Consider the following 27486-nt stretch of genomic DNA (forward strand, 5'->3'; position numbering starts at 1 on the left):
AAGAGTGATAAAAATCAAAGTGTATTTTTTGGTTCCGTCAGTAATATTAGAACTACTAACTCTAGTTGTTAGAACTGTTTCCTTCACCTGATGTATGTGATTAAAGGAGACGTTTTCCATGAAATGAACATGTTAGTGTTGTAAAGAGAATGAGGCGTGTTCGTGACGGACAGCGACAGTAGTTAACAGACGGAGGCGGAAGCTTGGAGACAGAGCTGCGGAGGAAGGAGGCTGATAGCACCCACAGCTACCGGCCGGGAAGAAGGTCACTGCAGCTGGACGCTACAGCAGGTAAATACCCGGGCTTTGTGCTGGGCGGTTAGAAATGGCCGCCCCAGCAGCACTTTCGCTTTTCTGGCTTCTTTGTCCACTTTTCTTTGTGCGCTTATAGAGGACGTGATGAAACTTCCGCTGAACGCCTGCTGTGGACATTGTGATGCGTCAGATAACTTCTTCAGACAGACTAATTAATGATTCATTTCCAGGCTTATTGGAACCAAAAGACGGATAAATCTTCAGTGTCTGTGTCAGGTGTGTCGCTTGGTACCGTGGGCTCGTCCACAGATTTATATGGATGTGAATTGGTTTATGTCCTCACTTTATAACAAAACCGCTCTTTAAATTGTATGTTAGAAGTCTGACACAAAGCGCCACATAACGAGAAATATTTTTCAACATTATTTTACATATAGAAATCTGAAAATGTGGCATGAATGTGTATTCAGGCCCCCTTACACTGACACCCCTGAATAAAGTCCAGTCCAACCAATCACCGTCAGAATTTATAGTAGTGGGAACTTCACACCATCTGAGTGCTTCTTTGATTTAGTTTGTAAGACATGGATGTCCACCTAAACAAAATAGCCAGAAAATATTCAAGTGGTCAGACTGATTTCATCAGTAAGACATCAGAACACGCTGAGCTTGTTTCTGAGCTCAACCTATCGAGGAACGTGTTCAGTTCGTTGGCTCGGTCCAGACGTCCCTCTATGTGATCCTCCTGCTTGAAGCCTGTGATCTTCTTCATCCCTGAACAGCTCTGATATTGTTCTGTTGGAGCGTTCCCCCCCAGCGTCTTCCTGTACACCTCCTTGCTGTCTTTAGGGTTAGAGATGTCCTATGGTTGAACAGGCCTGTTTAGGTTCCGTTTGTTTTTTGCATTAACAGAAGCTCACAGTGTACTGGAAACACTGGACGGTACTGTCCATTGTTAGATATGTGCACCCTGTATCCTCGGATAAAAAGAGGCATTCATCAGCTTGGTGTGGGTTACTCTGTCACATCCTACACTGTGTACTCACAATCAGACATAACTGGTTTCCTCCTGCTAGAAGAAGAGAAGAGTTTCCTCATTACAAATCCATAAAGCAGCGAAAGGAGAAGCGTCTCCAGCCGGCTCTATAAATGATTCAGGCCAGAAGGCAGGGTAACACGTTGCAGCAAGGTTCCTGCTTTCTCCCACTTGTCCCACTGCTTCTGTTTTTTAGTGCCAAACTTGAAGTGTGTGTGTGTGTGTGTGCGTGCTAACATACATGGTTTCCTCGTTAAAGTGGAACTAAACCAAATCAGCCTTTTTTGCAGATAAACTGTAAAAATTGGGCCTTAAAGGTGCTATCTTTATGTTACTGTGCAATTTTGTTTAATGAAGCAAAAACCATCTTAGTGCTGCCCTCTTTGCGTTGAACAGTGACCACTGCGGTTGAATTTTCCTATTGGTTGAAACGGTACAGCTTGGTACATGTGTACGTCACAAAAGGGCGGTTAAAAATCTTCCACCTCACAAAGTCTATCTGTAACGAAACTACCAGCGTCGCTCTGCTCTCTCCATGTTTCAATATGTCAAATGAAGCTAGCTGTCACTTTCCCTCGTCCTCCTGACCACACCCCTGTTCAACCCCTCCCACTCATCCCCACATTTGACCACGCCCCTCAGTGTCTCGTGGCACCGCCCACTTTGGTGGCATTTTTCAAAATTTGGCTGTGGGCGGAGTTATGCTTTACATTGGGTTTAGTTCCACCTTAAGGTCTTGACATACCTCTCTGTGTCCTTCATGATCTGAACCATTGTTTTCTTCATCTGCTTTGGGATTGGTGTCGCCCTCTAACTGAAAGCATTTTTGTCCCCGCCATTGTGGTCCCATAAATCTGGCCAGAAGACAGATGACTACAGAGACCCCTTGCAGACCCTAGTGACCGTGTACAGATGACAATATCTACATCGCATGGGCGTTGTGGTCAAACAGAAATGGACCGGTCAAGAGTGTACCTTGTCTACCTCAGACCCAGTAAGAACTGGAATAGACTGTTCTTGGGAAAGATAAAACCCGTAGTCCCCTTTGGTGGCCATCAGAGTTGGCTTACTGTCTCTAGCTAAAGGTCCGAAAAGGAATTTGTCTCTGATCACCTTTCATAAGGTACCTGAGATCTGATCTGAGATGTGAACCTGCTACTGTGGCACCTTGCAGCCACCAAGCGAGGTACTGACAGGGCTGTAATGGGTACAGTGTGAAGGCTATGCTCAGTTTGATGGTGGAATATGTTCAGTAGTAAGTTCTGAGGAGAAGAGAAAGAAGCATTTAGGTCAGGGCTGTCCAGGTCCAGTCCTGGAGAGCCACTAACCTGCAGCTTTTAAATGCATTCCTGGTCCAAAGCACCTGGAGAAAATGTCTGAATTCCCTCATCAGCCTTCAGCCACTCAGCTCTGCAGAAGTCTTCTTCTTCTTCTTCTGTGTTGTTTTTTGGCAGTTGGCAAATAACTTGAAGATGTGCATTACCGCCACCGACTGGTATGGAGTGTGGTTCTTCATGGTTTTAAATCTTATTTACTATTACAACAATCAAATTTTATTTATTAATTTAGTGCTTTTGAAAAATCTAATTATAATTTGAATATGTTTGCTACCTAAACTTCTTTGCAAAGTATCTCTCAATATAAAATTTTCTTTAATACCTACAAATTCTCTCCTTAAAATTGTTCTTTCTTGTTCATATTTCTGACACTTCAATATTACATGTTCTATTGTTTCCTCCTCTCCACAATAATCACATTTTCCTGTATTATGTTTCTTTATCTTGAACAATGTAGAATTAAGTCCTGTATGTCCTATTCTTAATCTTGTAATTAATCTTTCCTCTTTTCTGCTCCTTCTTCCTGTTCTTACTTCTCCTACTATCTTGTTGATTCTGTAAAACCATCTTCCTTTCTTTTCTTCATCCCACCTTTTTTGCCACTCTTTCCTGATTCTCTGTTTAATTATATTTCTTGCCTCTGACCTACTAATATTTATTATAAAGCTAATGTTGTTTTGTGTTGCCTTCTTTGCTATCCTGTCCGCCTTCTCATTCCCTCCAACTCCTACATGTGCTGGTACCCATAAAAACACTAATATTAATCCCATTCTTTGTATTCTAAATAAAGTAAGTTTTATTTCCAACAAAATGTCTGGTCTACCCTCTGAATGATTATGTTTTAAACTTAATAATGCTGAACTTGAGTCTGAACAAATGATTGTTTTTAATGGTTTTATATCCTCCACCCACTGCACTGCTAACAATATTGCTAATAATTCTCCTGAATATACTGATAATCTATTTGTAATTCTTTTTCCTACTTTTATTTTAAATTCTGGTATTATAAATGCTACTCCTATTTTTTCATCTGTTTTTGATGCGTCTGTGTAAATCTGGACATAATGATAGTAATTGTTTATATATTCTTGTATTATACTTGAATCTAATCTACATTTTGGATCCTTTTTCTTTTCCATCAACACCATATCCACCACTGCTTCTGGTAACAGCCACGGTGGCACTACTGGCAAAGGCAACATTGAACTTATTTCTTTTTCATATATTTGAAATTTTTCTGCTATATTATTGATAATCCAACCAAAACTTATAACTTGTTTTTTTCTTTTTCCCAGCATGGTTTTAAAATATCATGTGTGGGATGATCCAGATTATTGCTTTGTAAGTTTATCCAGTAATTTAATGCTAACTGTTTCCTTCTTAAATCTAATGGCATCTCTCCCATCTCTACCTGGAGTTCTGCTGTTGGACTGGTTCTGATTGCTCCTGTACTAATTCTTAAAGCTTGATGTTGTATATTGTCTAATTTTATAAGATGAGTGTTTGCTGCTGATCCATAAATTATACTTCCATAATCAATATTTGATCTAATTAATCCTGTATAAATTCTTTTTAATGATGTTCGATCTGCTCCCCAATCAATACCAGCCATACATCTCATAATGTTTAATATTGTTTTGCATTTATTTATGATTTTTTCTATATGTACTTTCAATATTATTTTTTATCAAACCATATACCTAAAAATGTTATATTTTTTACTTGTTCTAAAACTTGATTGTATAATTTTAGTTTTATATTTTCTCTTTTCCTTTTCTGTGTAAACACCATTACTTTTGTTTTTTCCACTGAGAATTTAAATCCCCATTGATTTGCCCATTGTTCTATTCTAATAATCTCATCCTGTATTTTCTTTTCAATAAGTTTGATATTACGACCCCTTTTCCATATAGCTCCATCATCTGCAAATAGTGAGCAACCGACTTCCTTACCAATATTTTTAAATACATCATTTATCATTATAGAAAACAATAATGGACTTATAATACTTCCTTGAGGAGTACCATTATCTATTATATATTTATCTGACAATTCTTGACCAATTCTTACTTGTATTTTTCTATTTGATAAAAAATCTTTAATCCAGTTAAACATTTTTCCAGTAATACCCATTTTATGTAATTTAATTAATAATCCTTCAACCCACATCATGTCATAAGCTTTTTCTATATCATAAAATACAGCTACTACATTTTCTTTGTTTATTTGTGCTCTCCTAATTTCATATTCTAAACATAATGCAGTCATTTGTGCTTCTCCCTTTTCTAAACCCATTTTGATTTCTAGATATATATCCATTAATATTTAAATAATATGTTAATCTATTATTAATCATTTTTTCCATTATTTTACAAATATTTGATGTTAATGCGATCGGTCTATAATTTTCTGGTTTTGTGTTATCTTTTCCTGGTTTAACTATTGGAATAATAATTGCTTCCTTCCAGCTCTGTGGCAGCTCTCCCTCCTCCCAGACTTTATTATATAATTATAATATTTTATCATTAAGATGTTCTATCATCGTATAGTACATTTGATCTTTTCCAGGTGATGTATTTTTTGTTTTCCTGGTAACAAAGTAAAATTATTCTTTTGTTAATGGTTCATTTATTAATTTATTTGTATCTACATTATTTTGCATTAAGTCTTTATATTTCATCTTTGTGATTTCCCTACCTTTCTTTCCCTCTTCACTAATATTATTTGAACTATGAATTTTACTAAATGTTTTAGCTAATATTTCTGCTTTTTCTTTATCTTCCGTTATAGTTATATTATCTATTTTTAATATAGGATATCCATATTCTTTTCTAATACCTTTCATTCTTTTAATCGTTTTCCAAATTTGATCAATTTTTGTTTCTCTCCCTACTGTATTACAAAAGTTTCTCCAATATTCTCTTTTTGCATGTTTAATGATCTTTCTTACCTTTGCCTGCTTTCTTTTGTACTCAATTAGATTCTGATAAATTGGGTTACTTTTTAATATTTTAAATGCTTTATTTCTAAATTTTATTACTTCACTACAATCTTTTGTCCACCATGGCACAATTTTTTTATCGTTCTTTCTTCCTCCTTTTTTTATTGATTCTTCTGCAGCCTGTAATATGTTTTTACAGATATTTATATTTAAACTATTTATATCAATTGACTCATCTATTTCTTCCAATTTCTTTTGACTTAAATATTTAAATTTTTCCCAATCAGCCTTATTAAAGTTCCATCTTTTATATAATCCTGTATTCCTGTTATTTATTAATATTCCTGTTATGATTTTAATGGAATAATGATCACTGCCTACTGTTGTATCTTTGTCAATGTCCCACTCACAGTTATTGGCTAAACAATTTGATACTATTGTTAAATCAATCACAGACTCTGTACCTGTTTTTACATTAATTCTTGTTCCTCTTCCATTATTTATACATACCAAATTTTTTATTTCCATTATTTCTTCAATAACTTGTCCATTTTTATCATTACATTTTCCCCATAATGTGCTGTTAGCATTAAAATCTCCACACCAGATTACTTTTCCTTCTAAGTATCCCATTAATTCATCCATCAACTCAAATGATTCTGCAGAAGTCTGGAAATGAGCCTCTGATTTGATTCAGGTGGGTCTGAGAAGGGATGCGTTTAAAATCGCAGGATTGCAGAGCTTCAGGACTGGACTTGGCCAACCTAATTCAGGTATCCTGAGGATTGCATCGACTCCATCCTCCAATGTTGTTTTAAAAGTAATGGTGCCTCCAACATCATCACTAAGATGATCAATGCTGCTCAGGTTGTCTTTGTCTGAAATGAACATTAAACCGATAACCTGAACATGTGAAAACATGGAGAATACCTTCACGATGTCATTAAGTAAAGTTTACCGAGCAGATCATCTGCATAAACTGGAGGACTCTGCCTGTTATTAATCCTTCCTACTATAAATGCTGAGCCAAACAGGACATATGACGGAGCATTCCAGCCAAGGGACAACTTGGACATTTTAATTCTGCCTTGAAATGTATCTTCAGTAGTAAGATCACATTCAGGGCAAATGTTGCCTTCCATTTCCAATCAGAACTTGGGAGTTTCAAGTTTTAAGCCAGCAAAATCAGCTGGAGGATTTTTCTTTTCAGAGTGGGCTAACAAATTGATCTGGACCTTGCCAGTCGACCCTGAGCCGAGCCATACCAGATGTTTGGGATGAAGTTATCCTGAAATCAGCAGTTCTATCAAATTTTCACAATGCAGCTGAACAGAGAAGCATTAAAGTTAAGTTTGGAACTGCAAGCATTTCTCTGTCAGTCTCTGACCATGACTGAATGTGACGCACAAAGGCTTCGAACCAACATCAAGGGCTGCTGTGATGACATCATCTCATCTTTGCAGCATTGCTTTTTTTTTACTAGTGATTAAATAAAGTTGCTTCCTGTTTTTTGCGGGTTGAAGTCCTACCAAGCCCCCTACCAAGTCTGTGTTTACAGTAGTGATGTGAATAATCACATGTAAAGCTTGAATGCTGCAGCCTTTCTCTGCTTCCACCTCTGCATTCATGTACTGTAACGGTGCTTGCAACTCCTCTAAGTGGTGCAAAACATGAACAAAGTCCTTGATTTTAAACATGACATTTTAGTAGTTGTGGTGCATGTAAATGTCTTCCTCCTGCATGAAGATGTGATCTTCGTTTGCACTCAGACTCACACATGCAGGACTTCTTCGACTTATTTCCATATCTAAATGAAGGCATGTCAGTCAGTTCCATCTTGTTAGGGATTTCCACAGGAAATGTGCCTGGATCAATGCATACACAGCTTCACACATCTGGATCTTTGGTGCGTAGTCAGTTGTTGGCATTTAAATACACAGCATGTTTTAGTAGGAAATCCTTACAAGTCCATGATTCTGAGCATCCTGCAGCTGTTAGCAGATGCACCGGGTCAACATTAGTCTTCAGTGTTGCTGCAGTGAACACAGTCAGCGCTAAGCATGCAGTTTTAATGAGATTAGTCAGGTGAATAGCAACATATCATTGCAGTACCTGGACCCATCAGGAGGCTCAACAGGCCCGCTGTGTAGTGACTCCACAGAAACACAAAGACTGTCTGCTGTTTCCATCCCAGCTGTGTTTGAAACATGGAGGCACCTCATCATGATCTTAACAGGATCTACTGCTGCAAGCTGCAGATACACCAACAGACCCTCCGAGAGCTACGGGACTCCACAATGAGATGGATCAGAACACTTTCTAGCATTACAAGGGTCCTGTTTGCTCTTGGATGGTTGATCAGTGGATATTTTCCATCAGATCTCAGAATTATAGGAACTTTGTTTTTATCCTGATTCCTTTTTTTTTTTTTACTAATCAGCAAATTCTAACTTTAATCAGCTTCATATTTTATTTCATTTCCAAACTTACTTTAAGCCAGACTGTTCAATGTTTTCAAAACACACAATCACACAAGAGCATGTCAAATATTTCTCTGATTTTTCTACCAATAAACGTTGTTCTGTTTGTTTTCACTGCAGGAGCCCCCACCATTAGCCAGTGATGCAGGATGCATGTCTCAACATTTAAGCACAGCAACAGATTCTTACGTCCACCTGCAGAAGACGGTGGAAGAGACAAAGCTGAGCCAAAAGGCAATAAGAAGCATCATGAAAATGTGACCATAGCTCCCACAACCTGCTATCTGACTGACAGACGTTATGTGGAGAGAAAGCCGCTGTTCACTGAGGAGCATCATGTGTCCATCCTAAAGATGAGCCATGCACAGAAGCTCCCAGAGGAGGTGAGAAGGATGGGAAAGGGGTACTTGTTTTTTGTTCCTCCACAGGTCATCATCACCTCTTAGTTGTGAACCATTTTAGGCTCAGTCCTTTCAGTATGATGATCATGTCAGTTCCTCAAAGGTCACCCGACTGAAAACAATGTTTCGTGAGAAACAGTAGAGTAAAAATGGAGAGACAGCTAAGGTGAGATGCAGGGAAAGCCAAGAGTTAGTCACCAACTTTCTTCCTCATTCCTGATCTGTAGCCTGTAGCTATTAAGTGTTCATCAGAGAGACAGCCTGGGTCAAGAAACCTTCTCTGTAGCTCCGACCTGAAGGTAAAAGTCTAAACGGCTTGCGTCCAGGATGTGTGAGGTCTGCAGACATGTTTTCCTGACCCTGGATCTGTACAAGTCCTGGATGGAGGGAAGGTCAGCTCTGATGATCCTCTCTGTGGACCTGATTGTTGGTTGAAGTCTGAACCTGTCCTGCAGGACAGACTGAATGATGGCATCGTAGAAGATGACCAGCAGTTCCTGTGGAAGGTTGTACTTCCCGGGTTGCCGTAGGAACTACACTCTTTTCAACATTACATCTTTTTTTGCAGACATTAGTTTTTAGACATTATTTTGTAGATTATCTGCTATGCTTAAAAACATCATCCTGTTTCAGGACCCACCTTCAGGTTTTAGACACTGGCCTCACAGTTCATGGTCCACCCAGTGGCTGCAAAACAAGCCCCAATCATCACCACCCCACCAACAAGCTTCACAGTTGGTATGAGGTGTTGTGTTCTCCGAACCTGCTGCCTTTCAATATGACCAGATATCTCCAGCGTGGTCTTGTCTGTCCAAAAAGACTTTGTCTGCGACGTCTTGTGGTTTGTTCTGAAAAAGAAAACATGTTTTCCCCTGGCCTCACATTAGCCGTGATGTAAACTGCCAGGTGATGTCAACCCACAGATAGAAGCAGGTCCTGGTACTCAAAGCTTGAGCTCATGAGCTGGCAGATGTTTTTTAAGCTTCAGCATCTCGCCCAGTTAAGCCATCATTCCTAGATGCTTTAAAACCTTCACAATCATTCTAGGGACAACACAGTCTGTTGTCTGAATGATGACCTTCATGTCCCACTCAGCTCCATAATAATATAGCGTTTTTAGCAGCTTCTTAAAACCCACGTGAAAGCCAGTCTTGTTGCATCACTAGATTCACGTTAAATCACCCCAGCTGCTCATCAGAAGATGCACCACACTGCACAAAGTAATCCCTCATCTGGACAATAAAGACACCTCGCCTCATGGTATTTAACACCATCCCTCCACAGAAACTAACTGGAAAACTTCTACTACCCAGCCTGAACACTGCCACCTGTCTGTGGGTTCCTGACTGTGAGACCTCAGTCACTCCACAAACTTCTCTAAGTGTTATGCTGAGCATGGTCTCTCCTTAGGGCTGTGTGTTTAGTCTGTTGCTGTTCACACACCACTGTGTAACCATACATAAGAAAAACCTGCAGATGATACCACTGTAGTGGGACTCATTCCTGGGAATAATGAATCAATGTACAGGGAGGAAGTCAAACAGCTTCATCCTGATGCTCAATGTGGACAAAACAAAGGAGATGATCATCTTCAGAGGATCACAACCTGAGCACCTAAGGTATCCGCAGCAGTGCAGTAGAGAAAGTGGATAGAGTTAGGTTCCTCTGAGCACAGATCTGTGATGGCTTTACCTGACCAAAGAACACCACTGGGATGATGAAACAGGCCAAGCAGAGACCATCTGAGGAAATGGATCACTCTGTACCAGTCTCCTCACAGCGCTCTACCGAGCTGTGGTAGAGGCTGTGTTGATCTCAGTTAAGCCTGCACAATATATCGTCTGTAATGCTAAAGGTCGCAGAGTGATGGAGGCACACATGAGATGGAGAGGAAAGAAGAAACTAGGCAGATATCACACCTGATATCATCAAAATATTGTCTAATATCATGCTGAATTAGTCTGTGTTGTACTTCAGCCACATGGCAAACAAGAGGACGCTATAGAGCACTAAGAAGATCATTGGAGAGCCACTCCCTGATGATCAGGATCTTCATCAGAACTGCTGGAGGAACAGAGCTCTGAAGACTTATCAAACCATCTCCATGAAGATTTTGAGCTGCTGCCATCAGTCAAACTGTACCACAACAGCAGAGCTATCAGACTGCACAGCTTTCTCTGCAGCAGACATGTACATCCAAAGGATAGAACCATGAGATGGTAAAAAGAATAGTATGACCTTTAACCTTCTGTAACTTTCAGCCTGCTGTCTGAAATGAGATAAATCTGCAGACCTTGTTTGAACACATGCAGCATCTTCTAAACTAAGCAGAGGTCGGTATCCGCAGGGCACCAGAGGCCAGCTCAAACCTAAAAGGTAACGTCTCCAGCACCGGAGAAGTTCCGATCCGACTAAGGTTTCACCAGGGAACCACCTGGAGAAGACTCCAGCCTAACTAAAGTCGTATTTACACCTGCCGCCTTTGGTCCGTTTTAAATGGACCAAAGTTCGTTTCCTCCCTTGGTTTGGACCTTTTGTGCAGGTGTGAATACACTCAAGCGAACCCTGAAAAAGTGGGTCTTGGTGCATCCAAACGGAGTCTGGTGTGGTTCACTTCTGGTGTGAATACGAACTGGCCTGGATCCGACCCAACTACAGAAACATATGTCTGTTTGGACTTAACAAGCCACCGTAGCTGGTAGCAAAAGCAGAGGTACTAAAATCATACCTGATCAGCAGTTAATTGCTTAGCAACGCTGCTCCCAGCATGTTGTGGGACAGGGCAAGCAGAGCAGGTCCTGTCCTTCGGCTTGCAGCACACATTCTCCGACAGGGTTCCGAAATCAGAAATAGAACTGTTCAAAACCCACGTTAAATGAGCTGCTCTTGACCCTTAGTGATTTTGCAGTTGTAATAACGGCACAAATATGCAGAACACAGTGCCACAAGCCTTACCTCCTTGATAGTTTTCCTCCTGTTCTGGGTCGGTGTCATTTCTTTGTTTACAAGTTATAGTTCACTTTCAAAAAGGACAATGTGAAAGCGAACCGCACCAAATGAAATTAATAAAGTCCTTTTGGCACAGACCAAAAAGGTGGACCAATGCCACACCAGGTACCTCCGCCACTCTGGGGCCTGGAGGAAGGTTCAACACATTGTTCCTGCTTGGCTAAAACACTTCTGACACACTGTACTCAATCTCACCTTTATCAGTTTAGTGCAGAAGTTTTTCTATTATTTAGCTTTTTACAGGTTTACTGTTCTATGAAACATCATTTATTAACATTCTGACCTTTTCAAACACTTATTATTTTTGTTGCTCCTTTTATTCATTCTAAGTCATGGTTTCATGCTGTTGTTTCATGTATGTTAATATAGATTTTAGACTTTATCAATGTGTGTCATATACAGTACTGTGCAAAAGTTTTAGGCAAATGTGAAAAAATGCTGTAAACAAAGAATGCTTCAAACATGGAAATGTTAATCATTTATTTTCATCAATCAACAAAATGCAGTGAATGAACAAAAGAGAAATGTATATTTGGTGTGACCACCCTTTGCCTTCAAAACAGCATCAATTCTTCTAGGTAGACTTGCACACAGTTTTTGAAGGAACTCGGCTGGTAGGTTGTTCCAAACATCTTGGAGAACTGACCACAGATCTTCTGTAGATGTTGGCTTCCTCACATCCTTCTGTCTCTTCAACTACAGGTCCTTCTCAAAATATTAGCATATTGTGATAAAGTTCATTATTTTCCATAATGTCATGATGAAAATTTAACATTCATATATTTTAGATTCATTGCACACTAACTGAAATATTTCAGGTCTTTTATTGTCTTAATACGGATGATTTTGGCATACAGCTCATGAAAACCCAAAATTCCTATCTCACAAAATTAGCATATTATTAAAAGGGTCTCTAAACGAGCTATGAACCTAATCATCTGAATCAACGAGTTAACTCTAAACACCTGCAAAAGATTCCTGAGGCCTTTAAAACTCCCAGCCTGGTTCATCACTCAAAACCCCAATCATGGGTAAGACTGCCGACCTGACTGCTGTCCAGAAGGCCACTATTGACACCCTCAAGCAAGAGGGTAAGACACAGAAAGACATTTCTGAACGAATAGGCTGTTCCCAGAGTGCTGTATCAAGGCACCTCAGTGGGAAGTCTGTGGGAAGGAAAAAGTGTGGCAGAAAACGCTGCACAACGAGAAGAGGTGACCGGACCCTGAGGAAGATTGTGGAGAAGGGCCGATTCCAGACCTTGGGGGACCTGCGGAAGCAGTGGACTGAGTCTGGAGTAGAAACATCCAGAGCCACCGTGCACAGGCGTGTGCAGGAAATGGGCTACAGGTGCCACATTCCCCAGTCCTGGGCTACAGAGAAGCAGCACTGGACTGTTGCTCAGTGGTCCAAAGTACTTTTTTCGGATGAAAGCAAATTCTGCATGTCATTCGGAAATCAAGGTGCCAGAGTCTGGAGGAAGACTGGGGAGAAGGAAATGCCAAAATGCCAGAAGTCCAGTGTCAAGTACCCACAGTCAGTGATGGTCTGGGGTGCCGTGTCAGCTGCTGGTGTTGGTCCACTGTGTTTTATCAAGGGCAGGGTCAATGCAGCTAGCTATCAGGAGATTTTGGAGCTCTTCATGCTTCCATCTGCTGAAAAGCTTTATGGAGATGAAGATATCATTTTTCAGCACGACCTGGCACCTGCTCACAGTGCCAAAACCACTGGTAAATGGTTTACTGACCATGGTATCACTGTGCTCAATTGGCCTGCCAACTCTCCTGACCTGAACCCCATAGAGAATCTGTGGGATATTGTGAAGAGAACGTTGAGAAACTCAAGACCCAACACTCTGGATGAGCTAAAGGCCGCTATCGAAGCATCCTGGGCCTCCATAAGACCTCAGCAGTGCCACAGGCTGATTGCCTCCATGCCATGCCGCATTGAAGCAGTCATTTCTGCCAAAGGATTCCCGACCAAGTATTGAGTGCATAACTGTACATGATTATTTGAAGGTTGACGTTTTTTGTATTAAAAACACTTTTCTTTTATTGGTCGGATGAAATATGCTAATTTTGTGAGATAGGAATTTTGGGTTTTCATGAGCTGTATGCCACAATCATCCGTATTAAGACAATAAAAGACCTGAAATATTTCAGTTAGTGTGCAATGAATCTAAAATATATGAATGTTAAATTTTCATCATGACATTATGGAAAATAATGAACTTTATCACAATATGCTAATATTTTGAGAAGGACCTGTAGTCCCAGACACACTCCATGATGTTGAGATAAGGGCTCTGTGGGGCCATACCATCACTTCCAGTAAGTCCTGTTCTTCTTTACCCTGAAGATAGGTCTTCTTTGGCTGTATGTTTGGGTTTGCTCACTTAACATTTAGTAAATTGATAAAAATAAAAAGTCGTCTTTTATAGTTCTGAAAGCATTCGTTGTTTACAGCATTTTTTCACACCTGCCTAAAACCTTTGCACAGTACTGTAGATCACTAAAGAGGTAAAAACTCACATGTTAATATGAGACTGATTTATTAAAAATATTGTTTTTTTCTCCAAAGAATACAATTATGACTAAATATCAGTAAATATAATAATATCATACACTCAGACTTTGTGCATTTCTTTCTACCGTGTTACAGGAGCACCTTTCAGGAGAACACACCAACATGAACCACCGGGTCAAACCAGCACAGACACTGCTTCCAGAGAGACATGACCTCTCTCTAAGTGACCTCTCCCTTCCTACAGCTTCTGGAGAAGAACCCAGCTCACCCTTGACTGTTCCAGAACTTCAGACCCAGCGGAGCCACAGAACACCAACTGCAGGATTACTTTTCCATGGAAGATCAGCTCAGGGAAACTTCTCAAGTTCAGTTCTTGAGGTCCAGAACATAAATCCTCCTCTGAGGCCACGTCTGACGTCCTCAGTTCTTCATCCAACATACACTCCACGCTCATGGTACCACAGCCCAAGCCAAACCCACCTCAGACCAAGGGAAGGGAGTGGTATAGAAGAGACAAAGCCACGTTCTTCAGGGGTCAACTCTGAGCGTTCTTATCAGGTGGACTACTGGGCCTGTGCCATTCCTAAAGGTATGCCTCCTTCTCCGGACAGGAAGTCTGCTGCCTGGAATCCAAACACAGAATACGAAGCCCTGCTGGACTACACCTACCCACTGAGACCAGGACATGTCAACAGTGAGCGGAACCGCTCTGAGCTACAAACAGACTCTCTTCTCAGGACCAATCTTATCATGAAGGATTCAGGAATTGAAATGGACCAGTTCTGCAACTCTGCCAGCCTGTCAGGGTTCGACCCATCTGACAGTGGAGAAGGAAGGAGCAGAGACATAAGCCCTCTGTGTGCAGAGTACATGTTACCTGACCTGCAGGTCTTCCCCAGATCCTCAGATGTTCCAACCTGCAGTACACCACTCTCCCTTACCCATCCCATCAGTTTGTCTCTGGAAAGTTTGGACTGCAGGAAGGACAGAACTGGAACAAGTTATCAAAGCAGGGATGGTTGTGACTCTCAGGACATTGCAGTGGCCTCCTCCTCTTCCACAGCTTTTATTCGTTCCACCAGTGTTCTCCCACGGTCTAGGTGGGCTGGTGGAGAGATCGATGAGGATTACTGGCCTCTTCCAGAGCAGCTGGAGGAGCTGCAGCAGCTGTCCAGACAGGTCCGTGCAGCAGTCAGCCATGTGTAACACTTTCCTGCGTAATGATCAGAAGGCTGAGCAGGGTTCTCACCAGGAATTGTAATGAGCTTGGGGGGATGAGAAAATATAATTTGTTTTGTCAGGCCCTTCATGATATGATGCCGTTTATACCCACCTTTCGAAGCTGACATGATTTTAGAAAGCTTTACCGTTAGCGGTCACATAGGATGAAAGGTAGCGGGAGCAGACGTAGCGCATGCGCTACAGCCGACATAAAAACCACACGGAGAGGGAGGCCAGATGTCAGTCAAAGGGTCACTACCCTCATAAAAAATGAGCGTATCAGCCTAAATTTTAGCGTAGCAGCAACAATTTTCAGTGTAGCGGTCCGCTACACGCTGGCAACAACCCTGCTGTGCAGTTCTGGTTATTTAGGTGTTATTATCTCAAACAGCCACCATGCTGTGAAAAAGTATTTCCCCCTTTACAGATTTCTTCAGTTTTTACTTTTTTTGCCATGTTGAAATGTTTCAGGTCATCAAAGAAATGTTAATATGCGACAAAGATTACCTGAATTAATACGAAATGCTGTTTTCAGATGATGATTTGATTCGTTAAGGTAAAAACGCTATCCAAACCAACCCATGCAACTTCCTCCACTCCCACATGTAAATTCGTGAATTAACTTCAATTAACCATTGGAACAATAACAATAGCCACACCCAGGCCTAATTACTGTTAGACCTGCCAAACCAAGAAATCATTTAGAGAACCTTTCTGGCAAAATGAAGTAGGCTAAAAGAACTCACAAAACAACATATCATGCCTCTACCAATCAATCAAACTTTATTTATAGAGCACTTTACACATCCAAAGTGACCAAAGTGCTGTACAGGTCCATAAATACAAGAAAAAAACAATAAACATACAAATGACCAATTGGATACACCTACTAAAAAGAAACCGCTACAAACAGTGACTAAACAAAAATAAGACTAATAATTCTAAACATCCTGATATTTCTACTTGACTAGAATTAAAAGCCAACTTCAAAGAATGGGTTTTTCAAAGGGACTTAAAATTATTCAAGATATTGTCCCTCCTCCAAGCAACAGGGAAGATTGTTTCAGAGTATGTGAGCAACAACAGAAAAAGCTCCATCTCCTCGGGTCACAAGATAAGTTCTAGGAACATCTGTCAGCAACAGAATTTCTTCTGGGAACATGCTTGTGCAGAAGCTCTGCTAGATTAGGCGTGGCCAGACCGTTTTCAGACACAACACAACAGACCGCTTTAATTTAAAAACCAAAATTAAGATCTTAAAATCAATCCTAAAGCGTACAGGCAACCTGTGTAGGGAGGACAATAATGTTCAGGTTGCTTGTACCTGTTAGCAGTCAGGCAGCAGCGTTTTGGACCAGCTTCGGGCGATGTAGTAGAGAGTTGTCCAGTCTAGAGGTAATAAAAGCATGCACCACCCTTTCAAGGCCACTAGAAGGTAAATCGCATTTGATTTTGCTAATTAAACTTAAATGATAAAGGTTAGACAGGACCACTGCACTGACCTGTTTATGACATTTAAAACCTTTATCCAAAAACACTCCCAAGATTCCTGACAGCAGTACAATTAAAGAACTCAAAGGATCAATAGTACTGCTGCATCCTGAAAGCAAGTCAGTTTTCCATCAGATCCTGTACAGACTGGCTTCTTCTTGCTATCAACAGGAGATACATTTGTTGATCATCTGCAAAACAATGCAAAGACAGACCATATTTCCTAAGAATCGACCCCAAAGGAAGCAAATAAAGTTAGAAAAGAATAGGTCCTAAGATGGAGCCTTTAGGTACCCCACAATTCAAAGCGGCTTCAGAGGAGAACTGATTAATAATGGACAGAAGAACGTCTTCCAGACAGGTACGAGTAAAACCAATTAAGAACTGTGGCCTTAACACCAACAGACTGGTCCAGGCGTGATAGTAAAACATTATGGTCCATTGTGTCAAAAGCAGCAGTAAAATTAAGCAAGATTAAAACAGCAGAATCTGAGCCTGTAGTTAAAAACAGATCATTAAAACTCTGAGAAGTGCTGTTTCTGTGCTTTGAGGCGATTTAAAACCAGACAAACAAGATCTAGATGTTCCTGAAGTTGGAGACACACCACCTCTATCATTTTAGAAAGAAAATGCAACTTACAAATAGGCCTGAAGTTTGATAGGACATTAGGCTCGAAGTTGCCCTTGTTAGACCGCAGTGGGTTTAAAAGCAGCTGGGATACAGCCTAAGGAATTATGAGTACAGAACAGAAAGAATATCAATGAGCATTACAAAGAAATGGGTTACAAAACCATTTCTAAGGCTTTTTGACTCTGAACCACAATGAAAACCATTATCCACAAATGGAGAAAACATGCAACAGTTTTTACTCCAAAACTGTATTCTGTGTCTAATTTTGAAAGATAGGTATGAGGTAGCCATCCCAGAAATGATTAAACTGTTTTAGATTTTATTACTTGTACTTTGGACATGTCTTTGAAAAAACATTTCTTTTCTCCAATAAAGTTCCTGCAGTTGGAATCAAACAGATACAATTTTGTTTGATTTCTTTTCATTATATTGATTTTATGCTGTGCATTCTGGCACATTTTGATGTTACTCGGGATAAATGTGATGACCAAAGGCAAGTCATATGCAGGAGTCCTACAATGGAAATCCGTACTTATATTTCACCAGATTCCTTTTTATGAGATGAAAAACACATTCGGCGCAGTTTTGGCACATTTGGCCAAATGGTTCTAAAATCCCAGGTCCGCCTGACATTGGACCTATGTGGAACAAATATACTTCAACTGATTCAGTCCAAATTTGCTGTGTTTATAGTTGAGATGTTGATAAATACATCCTGGGGGTTCTAGGATTTCACAAGGATTTTCATGGTGTTTTTCAATGTTCATTTAATAAGAAAATGTTGCCGTGGCTCAAAAAATTCAAAATGTTTTTCTTTGTTTAATCACAAATAAATCAAACATAGTAACAGTTGCAATAGTGGTTACACTGGAATTTATTTTTTTTTACCTTTTATACAGGTACCAAAGGTTTGCATTTAGACTTATTTCAGGTATGTAATTTCAGGTGGAAATTCCTTCTAAAACCCTTTGGACTTAAGAGGTTAAGTAAGGAAATTAATTAAATTAGAAAAATACCTAAAACAAAATAACTAATGAGGCGAGTGTGTGGCTAAGTCCTAACCAGTTTGAAAATAGGTGGTGTACATTTTTAGAGAACGTTTGTATTTATACACTACTGGTCTAAAGTTTTGGAAACACTTTCTCATTTACTGGTTTTCTTTATGACTATTTCCATTGTACGTAGATTCTCAATGAAGGCAACAAAACTGTGAATGAACAGATATGCAATTATGTAGCAAACAAAGATTGTAAAATAACTTTAAATATGTTATATTTTAGAATCCTTAAAGTAGCCGCCGTTTGGTGTGATGACTGAAATTTCACGACTCTTTGGAAAACCATCTCAGGTGACCACCTCATGAAGCTCATGGAGAGAACGCCAAGAGAACAAAGCAGTCATCAAAGGGTGGTTATTTTGTAAAAATTTAAAAATGTTTATTTTAATGTCATGAAAATAAACAGACCCATTAAGTGAGAAAGGCCTTCTAAAACTTTTGACTGGTACTGTATGTTAGCAAAAATAGATTTTTGCTAACAGATTAACTAAATCAAATAAGAAAAAGCATCAAATAATAGATGATCTTTTATTCCTATCATTAGTAATAAGTCAATTACAAATGTGTTTAATCCCTTTTTCATTGATTCACCAAATGGAATAGCAATTAAGACTGATAACAGTCATGTCTAAACCAGCAATAATTTAAAGCTATTTACTAAAACCTGCTAAATATCTAGTAAATGTCTCAATAAGGCCAAATATGTCCCCACAGAGCTGGAAAAATGCTGGAATTACACTGATCCACAAGTTAGGTGAAAAGGATGAATGAAAGTACAGAATTAGCTAATTGTTACTTGCTGGAACAGATAAAAAACTCACTAGACAAAGGCTGCGTTGTTGATGCAGTTTTAGACTTGCTTTTCATACTGTGGATCATAGTATCTTAATTTCAAAAATTGGGACTTTTGAAATATCATAAGCTTTGTCATGGTTTAAATCTTATTTTGAAGAAAGACAGCAATGCCTTGAGGTTAATTGAGTTAAATCTGATCTCTGTCTTATTCCCATGGGAGTGCCACAAGGATCAGTTTTGGGTCCACTGTTATTTATAATGTGCATAAATGACCTTCCAGACTGTTGTCATGATGTCAGTGAAGCTACAACAGGAACAAATGACAACGTCCATATTTTCTGGTTCTGAACCAAAGTGTCTTCTTCTTTGGAGCAGGTGAGGGAGGTGACAGCCCAGCTGAGCCCACCTGTGACAGCCAGCTGTGCGTCTATTGATCGGTTCACCACTTCCATCCTGTCCTCCGTCACCTTTGCAAAGAACCCAGGTGCTGATGAGCAGACTCAAGAGATTGTGCAGGACAAACAGGATGGAATGCAGAGAAGTGCTGCTCAGACAGGTATTTATTTACTGACAATATACGGCTCTACAGATACTCCTTATCGCCACCCATCTGTTCTACTTGTTTTGCTTTTTTCTCAGCAGCAAGCGGTGACGGGGACTCTGATACTTTGAGGAGCAGTGCTGGTGCCGGGCTGGACCCTGCAGGAGGAGGACTCAATCAGACTGGGGTCAGGGAGCGTTTGGTGAAGCAGCTGCATGGCTCCACCCTGCCTGACAGCCAGGAGTGGAATGATTCTCTGATGAAACACATCCAGGTAGGAACAACCTGAGCTGTAACTCACCAGCCTCACTCTCATTTAACGAGCAGTAATCTGCAAATGTTTGGCTCTCAGGCTAAGACAGGACAAGTTTTTGGACCTGGTCCTATAAGTCCTTAACAGCAGGACAGCATTTTTTTGAATGTTCGGATCTAGAGGGGTCTGGGGAAAGAGAGCCAAGAGATTTGAACTCTTTAGGTTTATAATCTCCATTGTATTAACAATAGAAAGTGAGTGGTTTATACTGTTTGTTCCAGGTGTTCTCTTCACAGCTGGAGCTGCTCATCCAGCAGCTGTATGCCCTATCACAGAGTATGGAGAAGACTGCTGCACCTGCTAGAAACATAGGCAGTGTGAAGTCATCTCTGGCTGATTATCAGGTCAGAAATGAACTTTCAGAATGTTCCACAATCAATTCAGGCCTACCTACACATCATTTGAATTTTAGTTTGTCTGAGGTAGTCTGGTTCTGCATGTGTGTTGCGTTTCTCATGCACCAGTTGACATGATTCCTAGCTGTTTTATAGATAAGAGAAAAACTAGTTAAAATGTCAAAGTGCTGTAGAAAACTATAATAATGAGAACAAGAATAAAACAGCTAGGAGCTCTAGAAAACAAAAACAGGTACTGTGCATGCATTGAGTAAAAGGTTAGGACACAGATAGCAGCTCAGTCTCAAAGATATGAGCATTAGGGCCAGAATAAGAGAACAAAGTGGTAATGAAACGGCTCCAGAAGCAGTCCATGTGGTTCTTTCTTCTGAACAGTTGTTTCATAGTATTTCCTTATACAAAAGTATAACTTCACAAGATGTTCAACATTCCAGGGGGAAAACTGCGCTTTCTTGTAAGAGTTCTCATAAAATTACTTCTTTATTCTAGTAAAATTGTGACTTTATTCTCATGTCTTGAAGAAAGAAAAATATTCACTCAGTCTGGCTCTAATACTGTCGAACAAAGAGACTTAGTAATTTAACATGTATTTGATTTGAATTGATCATATGCATGGCCAGACTATAACGAGATAAACAGTCTGCTGAGATGTTTTACCTTCAAGTTGTGTTGAAGGGCAGTCTCCCTTAAGGTCCGTTTGGACTGAACGCGATTGACACGACAGGAGCGAGCGATTTACGTGTTAACCCTATGTAAAGGCGCGTTCAGGAACGAAGCGACGCAAAGGACGCAAACAACGCGATGCGATTAGGGTGAATAAAGTGAAGCGAAACCCGCAATGGATGAATTTTGCTGGAGTTGAAAAACCTAAACTTTTCTGTCAATTCGCCTCTTGCCTTTAGCCGTCTTTTCAGCAGAGCAGTTTTCATATATGTATGAAACTCACAGCAGTTGCTCAAGGTACATCTATGTTCATGTAGGAAATGATATTTTATTCACAAGCGTTTAATTTTAAGATGCACATGTCAGCAAGCCTGATTTCTAAGTGGCTGATCAGCCGTTATTACAGCATTATTCAATATGCTACCAAGCTACATTCTGTTGTCATATCAGCTCTTCTCTGGTGTATTTTGGTGGTCCACGTCCACATGTTTAGGCACAAAAATGTTTATTATATTTAGAAGATGTGGACAGTACAATTTGGCTGTTTTTCTATTGAGCTGAGATTTATTTACTCACCGAAGACAGATGGGCAGACGTTCTGCAGCAGGGATGGAGCCCCTGTAGTAGGTGACCCAGAGGCTGATTCGTCCCCCAACGCGGAGCAGCAGGTACTCAAACTGGGTCCTGGATAGACGGAAGTACCGCTGAAAATGACCGTAATCCAGACGCATCTCCTGGAGTAGGTGGTGGTACTCTCGAAACAGGTTCCGTCTCTGGTGAACACGCTGGCGGCGTTGTTAAATAAAGCACCATGACTCGCTCCATGTTGACTTGAAACTGGCAAGCAGCAGATAGAAGCTCCACCTATTTGATGATGCGAGTGGAGCGTTGTCGCCCTTTGACCATGCGAATTGCTGGCAAAATGTCAGGCGAGCGACAGCATGGAAATGAGGTGAAAAATTTGTTGAAACTTAGGTTGGTCTGAATGGACCTTAACATGTCTGCAGCTTGAAGAACATCTAGACTGAGGAAAAACGATTGTCAGCACGACATCCAGATTTTCAAAATAATTCACTAAAGACAGACTAGATTTTCTTAAAGGCTTTGTAATAATGTATATACAGGGGTTGGACAATAAAACTGAAACACCTGGTTTTAGACCATGATAATTTATTAGTATGGTGTAGGACCTCCTTTTGCGGCCAATACAGCATCAATTCGTCTTGGGAATGACATATACAAGTCCTGCACAGTGGTCAGAGGGATTTTAAGCCATTCTTCTTGCAGGATAGTGGCCAGGTCACTACGTGATACTGGTGGAGGAAAACGTTTCCTGACTCGCTCCTCCAAAACACCCCAAAGTGGCTCAATAATATTTAGATCTGGTGACTGTGCAGGCCATGGGAGATGTTCAACTTCACTTTCATGTTCATCAAACCAATCTTTCACCAGTCTTGCTGTGTGTATTGGTGCATTGTCATCCTGATACACGGCACCGCCTTCAGGATACAATGTTTGAACCATTGGATGCACATGGTCCTCAAGAATGGTTCAGTAGTCCTTGGCAGTGACGCGCCCATCTAGCACAAGTATTTGGCCAAGGGAATGCCATGATATGGCAGCCCAAACCATCACTGATCCACCCCCATGCTTCACTCTGGGCATGCAACAGTCTGGGTGGTACGCTTCTTTGGGGCTTCTCCACACCGTAACTCTCCCGGATGTGGGGAAAACAGTAAAGGTGGACTCATCAGAGAACAATACATGTTTCACATTGTCCACAGCCCAAGATTTGCGCTCCTTCCACCATTGAAACTGACGTTTGGCATTGGCATGAGTGACCAAAGGTTTGGCTATAGCAGCCCGGCCGTGTATATTGACCCTGTGGAGCTCCTGATGGACAGTTCTGGTGGAAACAGGAGAGTTTAGGTGCACATTTAATTCTGCCGTGATTTGGGCAGCCGTGGTTTTATGTTTTTTGGATACAATCCGGGTTAGCACCCGAACATCCCTTTCAGACAGCTTCCTCTTGCGTCCACAGTTAATCCTGTTGGATGTGGTTCGTCCTTCTTGGTGGTATGCTGACATTACCCTGGATACCGTGGCTCTTCATACATCACAAAGACTTGCTGTCTTGGTCACAGATGCGCCAGCAAGACGTGCACCAACAATTTGTCCTCTTTTGAACTCTGGTATGTCACTCATAATGTTGTGTGCATTTCAATATTTTGAGCAAAACTGTGCTCTTACCCTGCTAATTGAACCTTCACACTCTGCTCTTACTGGTACAATGTGCAATCAATGAAGACTGGTTACCAGGCTGATCCAATTTAGCCATGAAACCTCCCACACTAAAATGACAGGTGTTTCAGTTTCATTGTCCAACCCCTGTATATAAGGCTGAAACAATTAATCAAATTACTTATGATTAATCGATAATTGAACTAATTTAGTAATTGAAATGTTAACTGGAGTATACATTTGCTGAAAGAACAACCCACTCAGAGCTGTGATTAAGCCAAAACTGTACAAAAATGATGTTTAGCATTTTAGAAGAAACCCCTTTTTTGTCTGTAAAAATGCTCCATCCAGAACATCTCAAGTGGCATAGCTTTAGCTTCACCTAAGCTTTGTTCATGTTTTCACAAATGTTTTGTGCATCTTGCAACATTTGACAAAATGCATTTTCACTTTTTTTATTTAAAGACTTAATTATAAGTGCCATGTTCTGAGCATTGAATTGAGTCTTTTACATTTTTGCCATTTACGATGCATTTAAAGTGCATTTTTTTTTTTTGAAAACACTTGTTTACTAAACAATGATAATTTACTAAGAGTATCTATTTTTAGATGAATCAATTAATCGAAAAAATAATTGCTTGATTGATCCATTACCAAAATAATCGATAGCTGCAGCCATAATGCAGACAATTAAGGTTTAATGCACACACACACACACACACATATATATATATCTGTGTAACCGCTCTACCGCAGTTACTCCAAAGCCTTTATACCAGTCAAAGAGCTTCCGTTTTCCCTTTTTAACTTTTTAAATAAGACACTACAATTCCATAAGTAAGTTTCAATTATTTTATATAATTAAAGCAGAAAAATAGCACAACACGATTCCGGGGCCCAATCCTCTCCTCACATGGACAAAGTAGGTGGAACCCCAGACAAAGGAACACTCATCATTATATAATCTAGGCTCTGCCTTGTTACATGAGGCCGAGCACAAACCTCAGTGTATCAATAAATTTATCAGCGAAAAGCAGCTTTAACTGGATGGAGCAGTGTGGTCAGTGGGTGTGATGAACCCTCATTTAGTGTGGGAGACGTTCAGCTGATAACAGAAAGGCTGAACGTACAGCAAAGGTGCTGTTTTTGTTTTTGTCCCTTTGCGGTTTCAGCCTCTGTTCATTTAGAGCATGGTTCATTTGGAAATGCATGATCTCATAGTAAATGTAAGGGCTTATATTCTTTAAGTAATACACAATAGGCACTACTGTTTTAGTAAAGCTAACCATGCTAACCTGCAGCAGAAGATGCTGAAAATTTCAACTCTGTAATCGTGTTTTAAGATGTTTTATAGCGACTGCTCTCCTAAACACACAGCAACGTCTCCTTTGCTCCTAATATAAATAATCATTCACGGCAGGAAGACTTAGAAAAAAATCTTTGGAGTGCTGTTGTATATTATTCTATTGTAGTTCTTAAAGGGAAATGGGAATGAGTCAAAATTGGTGTCATCTGGTCAAAGCTTTACAAATAACTTCAATTGAAAATGAGCTACAAAGGTCTGATTGGTCCATCTCTAGTAAAAACCCAACATAAGAAGGATTTTACTGTGCAGAAACATGCTGCAACCCCCGACCCTCAGTCACAGCTTCATAATGTCTTCGCTCTGTAAGTGACTGATGTGTTTGTAGAGCTTTCAGAAGGAGGTGAGCAGCCATCAGCCTCTGACCTCCTGTGTTCTGCATGCTGGGCAGCATCTTCTCAGCTGCATCAACGGCACCTCTCCATGTCAGTGCTCTATACACACCTCCTGGAATTAAGAGATTTAAATAAAATGTCCCTGCAGAGCCTGACTCTGGTATGTCCTGTTTCTTTGTTTGCAGATTTAAGAGACACACTGTTACTTATTGAGAAGCAGTCTGGAGTTCTGCAGACACACTCTGACCACTTTTTCTCCTCCATCCTGTCTGCTGTGGACCGCCTGGCTCTGCCCACTCACCACAGTTCTGTTCAGCTGAGAGAAGAGAAGAACTCTGCTGGAACCTAGTAACTTCAGACAGGCTATGAAAGGGACAATATTACCTTTGTGACTTGTTTCTAATGGTTCTGATGGTTCCGTAATTATGATTTTCAAGGCACAGAACGACTGTTATGTTTAAGAATGAGCTCATCTGAAGTCTCCTCTTCTTCTCCTCCTGCTCCTCCTCCTCCATACTGAACCCCAGGCAGTTTCCTTGGATGATGGCACCCTGCTCAGCTACTCAACTATAGGACAAATAAATGTTAGACGACAGCTTCAGACATCCATACACTGTCTTCCAGGGGGACCAGGTCTAGAAGGGAAACCCAGACCGCTCCTCTCCTCGGGGTCACTCTCAAGCTTCTCATGGGGCAATATTATTGAAAGTTTATTTATGTCAGTAACTCCATCACTAAGGCGGATGTTTTCAAGCCTTTATTTCTGTTAATTATGATTTTCTGCTTACAGCTGATGAAACCATGACATTTAGGATTAGAATATTACATCAGATCATTAAAATATTAAATACAGAAATGTGGTTTTAATGAAAAGTATGTTTAAAACCTGCTTAAAAGTTATTTTTAATCTGACAAACGACCCTCATCAGAACACATACTGATTTATTGAGTCGGACTGTACAATCCCCCCAGTTTGTCCTAATTGCTCCTCCTTGTAGGACCTACCCAGAACATCTCCAAATGGAGATCTTCAAGAGGCATCCCAAGCAAATGACTCTGAACAACATCACCTGATTCAACAGGTGCAGTGTTACCATATTTTTTATCGAATCATTTTGTCACATGGTATTGGAAGATATGTTATTAAAACTCACATGAGGTTGGGACATTGTATAAAACATAAATAAAAACAATACAATGATTTGAAAATCTTGTTCAACCTATATGCAATTGAATCCACTACAAAGACAAAATATTCAACGTTTAAACTGATAAACGTTGTTTTTTTGCAAATATTTACTCATGAATTTCATGCTTGCAGCATGTTCGAAAAAGCTGGGACAGGTGTACAGGTCCTTCTCAAAATATTAGCATATTGTGATAAAGTTCATTATTTTCCATAATGTCATGATGAAAATTTAACATTCATATATTTTAGATTCATTGCACACTAACTGTAATATTTCAGGTCTTTTATTGTCTTAATACGGATGATTTTGGCATACAGCTCATGAAAACCCAAAATTCCTATCTCACAAAATTAGCATATTTCATCCGACCAATAAAAGAAAAGTGTTTTTAATACAAAAAACGTCAACCTTCAAATAATCATGTACAGTTATGCACTCAATACTTGGTCGGGAATCCTTTGGCAGAAATGACTGCTTCAATGCGGCGTGGCATGGAGGCAATCAGCCTGTGGCACTGCTGAGGTCTTATGGAGGCCCAGGATGCTTCGATAGCGGCCTTTAGCTCATCCAGAGTGTTGGGTCTTGAGTCTCTCAACGTTCTCTTCACAATATCCCACAGATTCTCTATGGGGTTCAGGTCAGGAGAGTTGGCAGGCCAATTGAGCACAGTGATACCATGGTCAGTAAACCATTTACCAGTGGTTTTGGCACTGTGAGCAGGTGCCAGGTCGTGCTGAAAAATGAAATCTTCATTTCCATAAACCTTTTCAGCAGATGGAAGCATGAAGTGCTCCAAAATCTCCTGATAGCTAGCTGCATTGACCCTGCCCTTGATAAAACACAGTGGACCAACACCAGCAGCTGACACGGCACCCCAGACCATCACTGACTGTGGGTACTTGACACTGGACTTCTGGCATTTTGGCATTTCCTTCTCCCCAGTCTTCCTCCAGACTCTGGCACCTTGATTTCCGAATGACATGCAGAATTTGCTTTCATCCGAAAAAAGTACTTTGGACCACTGAGCAACAGTCCAGTGCTGCTTCTCTGTAGCCCAGGTCAGGCGCTTCTGCTGCTGTTTCTGGTTCAAAAGTGGCTTGACCTGGGGAATGCGGCACCTGTAGCCCATTTCCTGCACACGCCTGTGCACGGTGGCTCTGGATGTTTCTACTCCAGACTCAGTCCACTGCTTCCGCAGGTCCCCCAAGGTCTGGAATCGGCCCTTCTCCACAATCTTCCTCAGGGTCCGGTCACCTCTTCTCGTTGTGCAGCGTTTTCTGCCACACTTTTTCCTTCCCACAGAC

At 40.5% G+C, this 27486-nt stretch overlaps 1 protein-coding gene across 3 annotated transcripts; it reads left to right on the forward strand.

The window, feature by feature from the left end:
• Window positions 1-26193, forward strand: cep68 (centrosomal protein 68). 3 transcript variants are annotated; one of them, XM_047351747.1, is made up of 8 exons: window positions 1-291; window positions 8170-8432; window positions 14121-15164; window positions 19556-19736; window positions 19820-19995; window positions 20256-20378; window positions 24986-25082; window positions 25178-26193. In XM_047351747.1, the coding sequence occupies exons 2-8, from the start codon at window positions 8199-8201 to the stop codon at window positions 25339-25341; spliced, it is 2019 nt and encodes a 672-aa protein (XP_047207703.1). In that variant the 5' UTR covers window positions 1-291; window positions 8170-8198; the 3' UTR covers window positions 25342-26193. The 3 variants fall into 3 exon arrangements, with proteins under 3 accessions (XP_047207703.1, XP_047207704.1, XP_047207705.1); XM_047351748.1 differs by having other exon boundaries at window positions 19823-19995; XM_047351749.1 differs by lacking the exons at window positions 24986-25082; window positions 25178-26193 and adding an exon at window positions 21639-22168.
• Window positions 26194-27486: the final 1293 nt, after the last annotated feature.

The sequence above is a fragment of the Girardinichthys multiradiatus genome, chromosome 22, assembly GCF_021462225.1.
Source record: "Girardinichthys multiradiatus isolate DD_20200921_A chromosome 22, DD_fGirMul_XY1, whole genome shotgun sequence".
Taxonomy (NCBI): Eukaryota; Metazoa; Chordata; class Actinopteri; order Cyprinodontiformes; family Goodeidae; genus Girardinichthys; species Girardinichthys multiradiatus.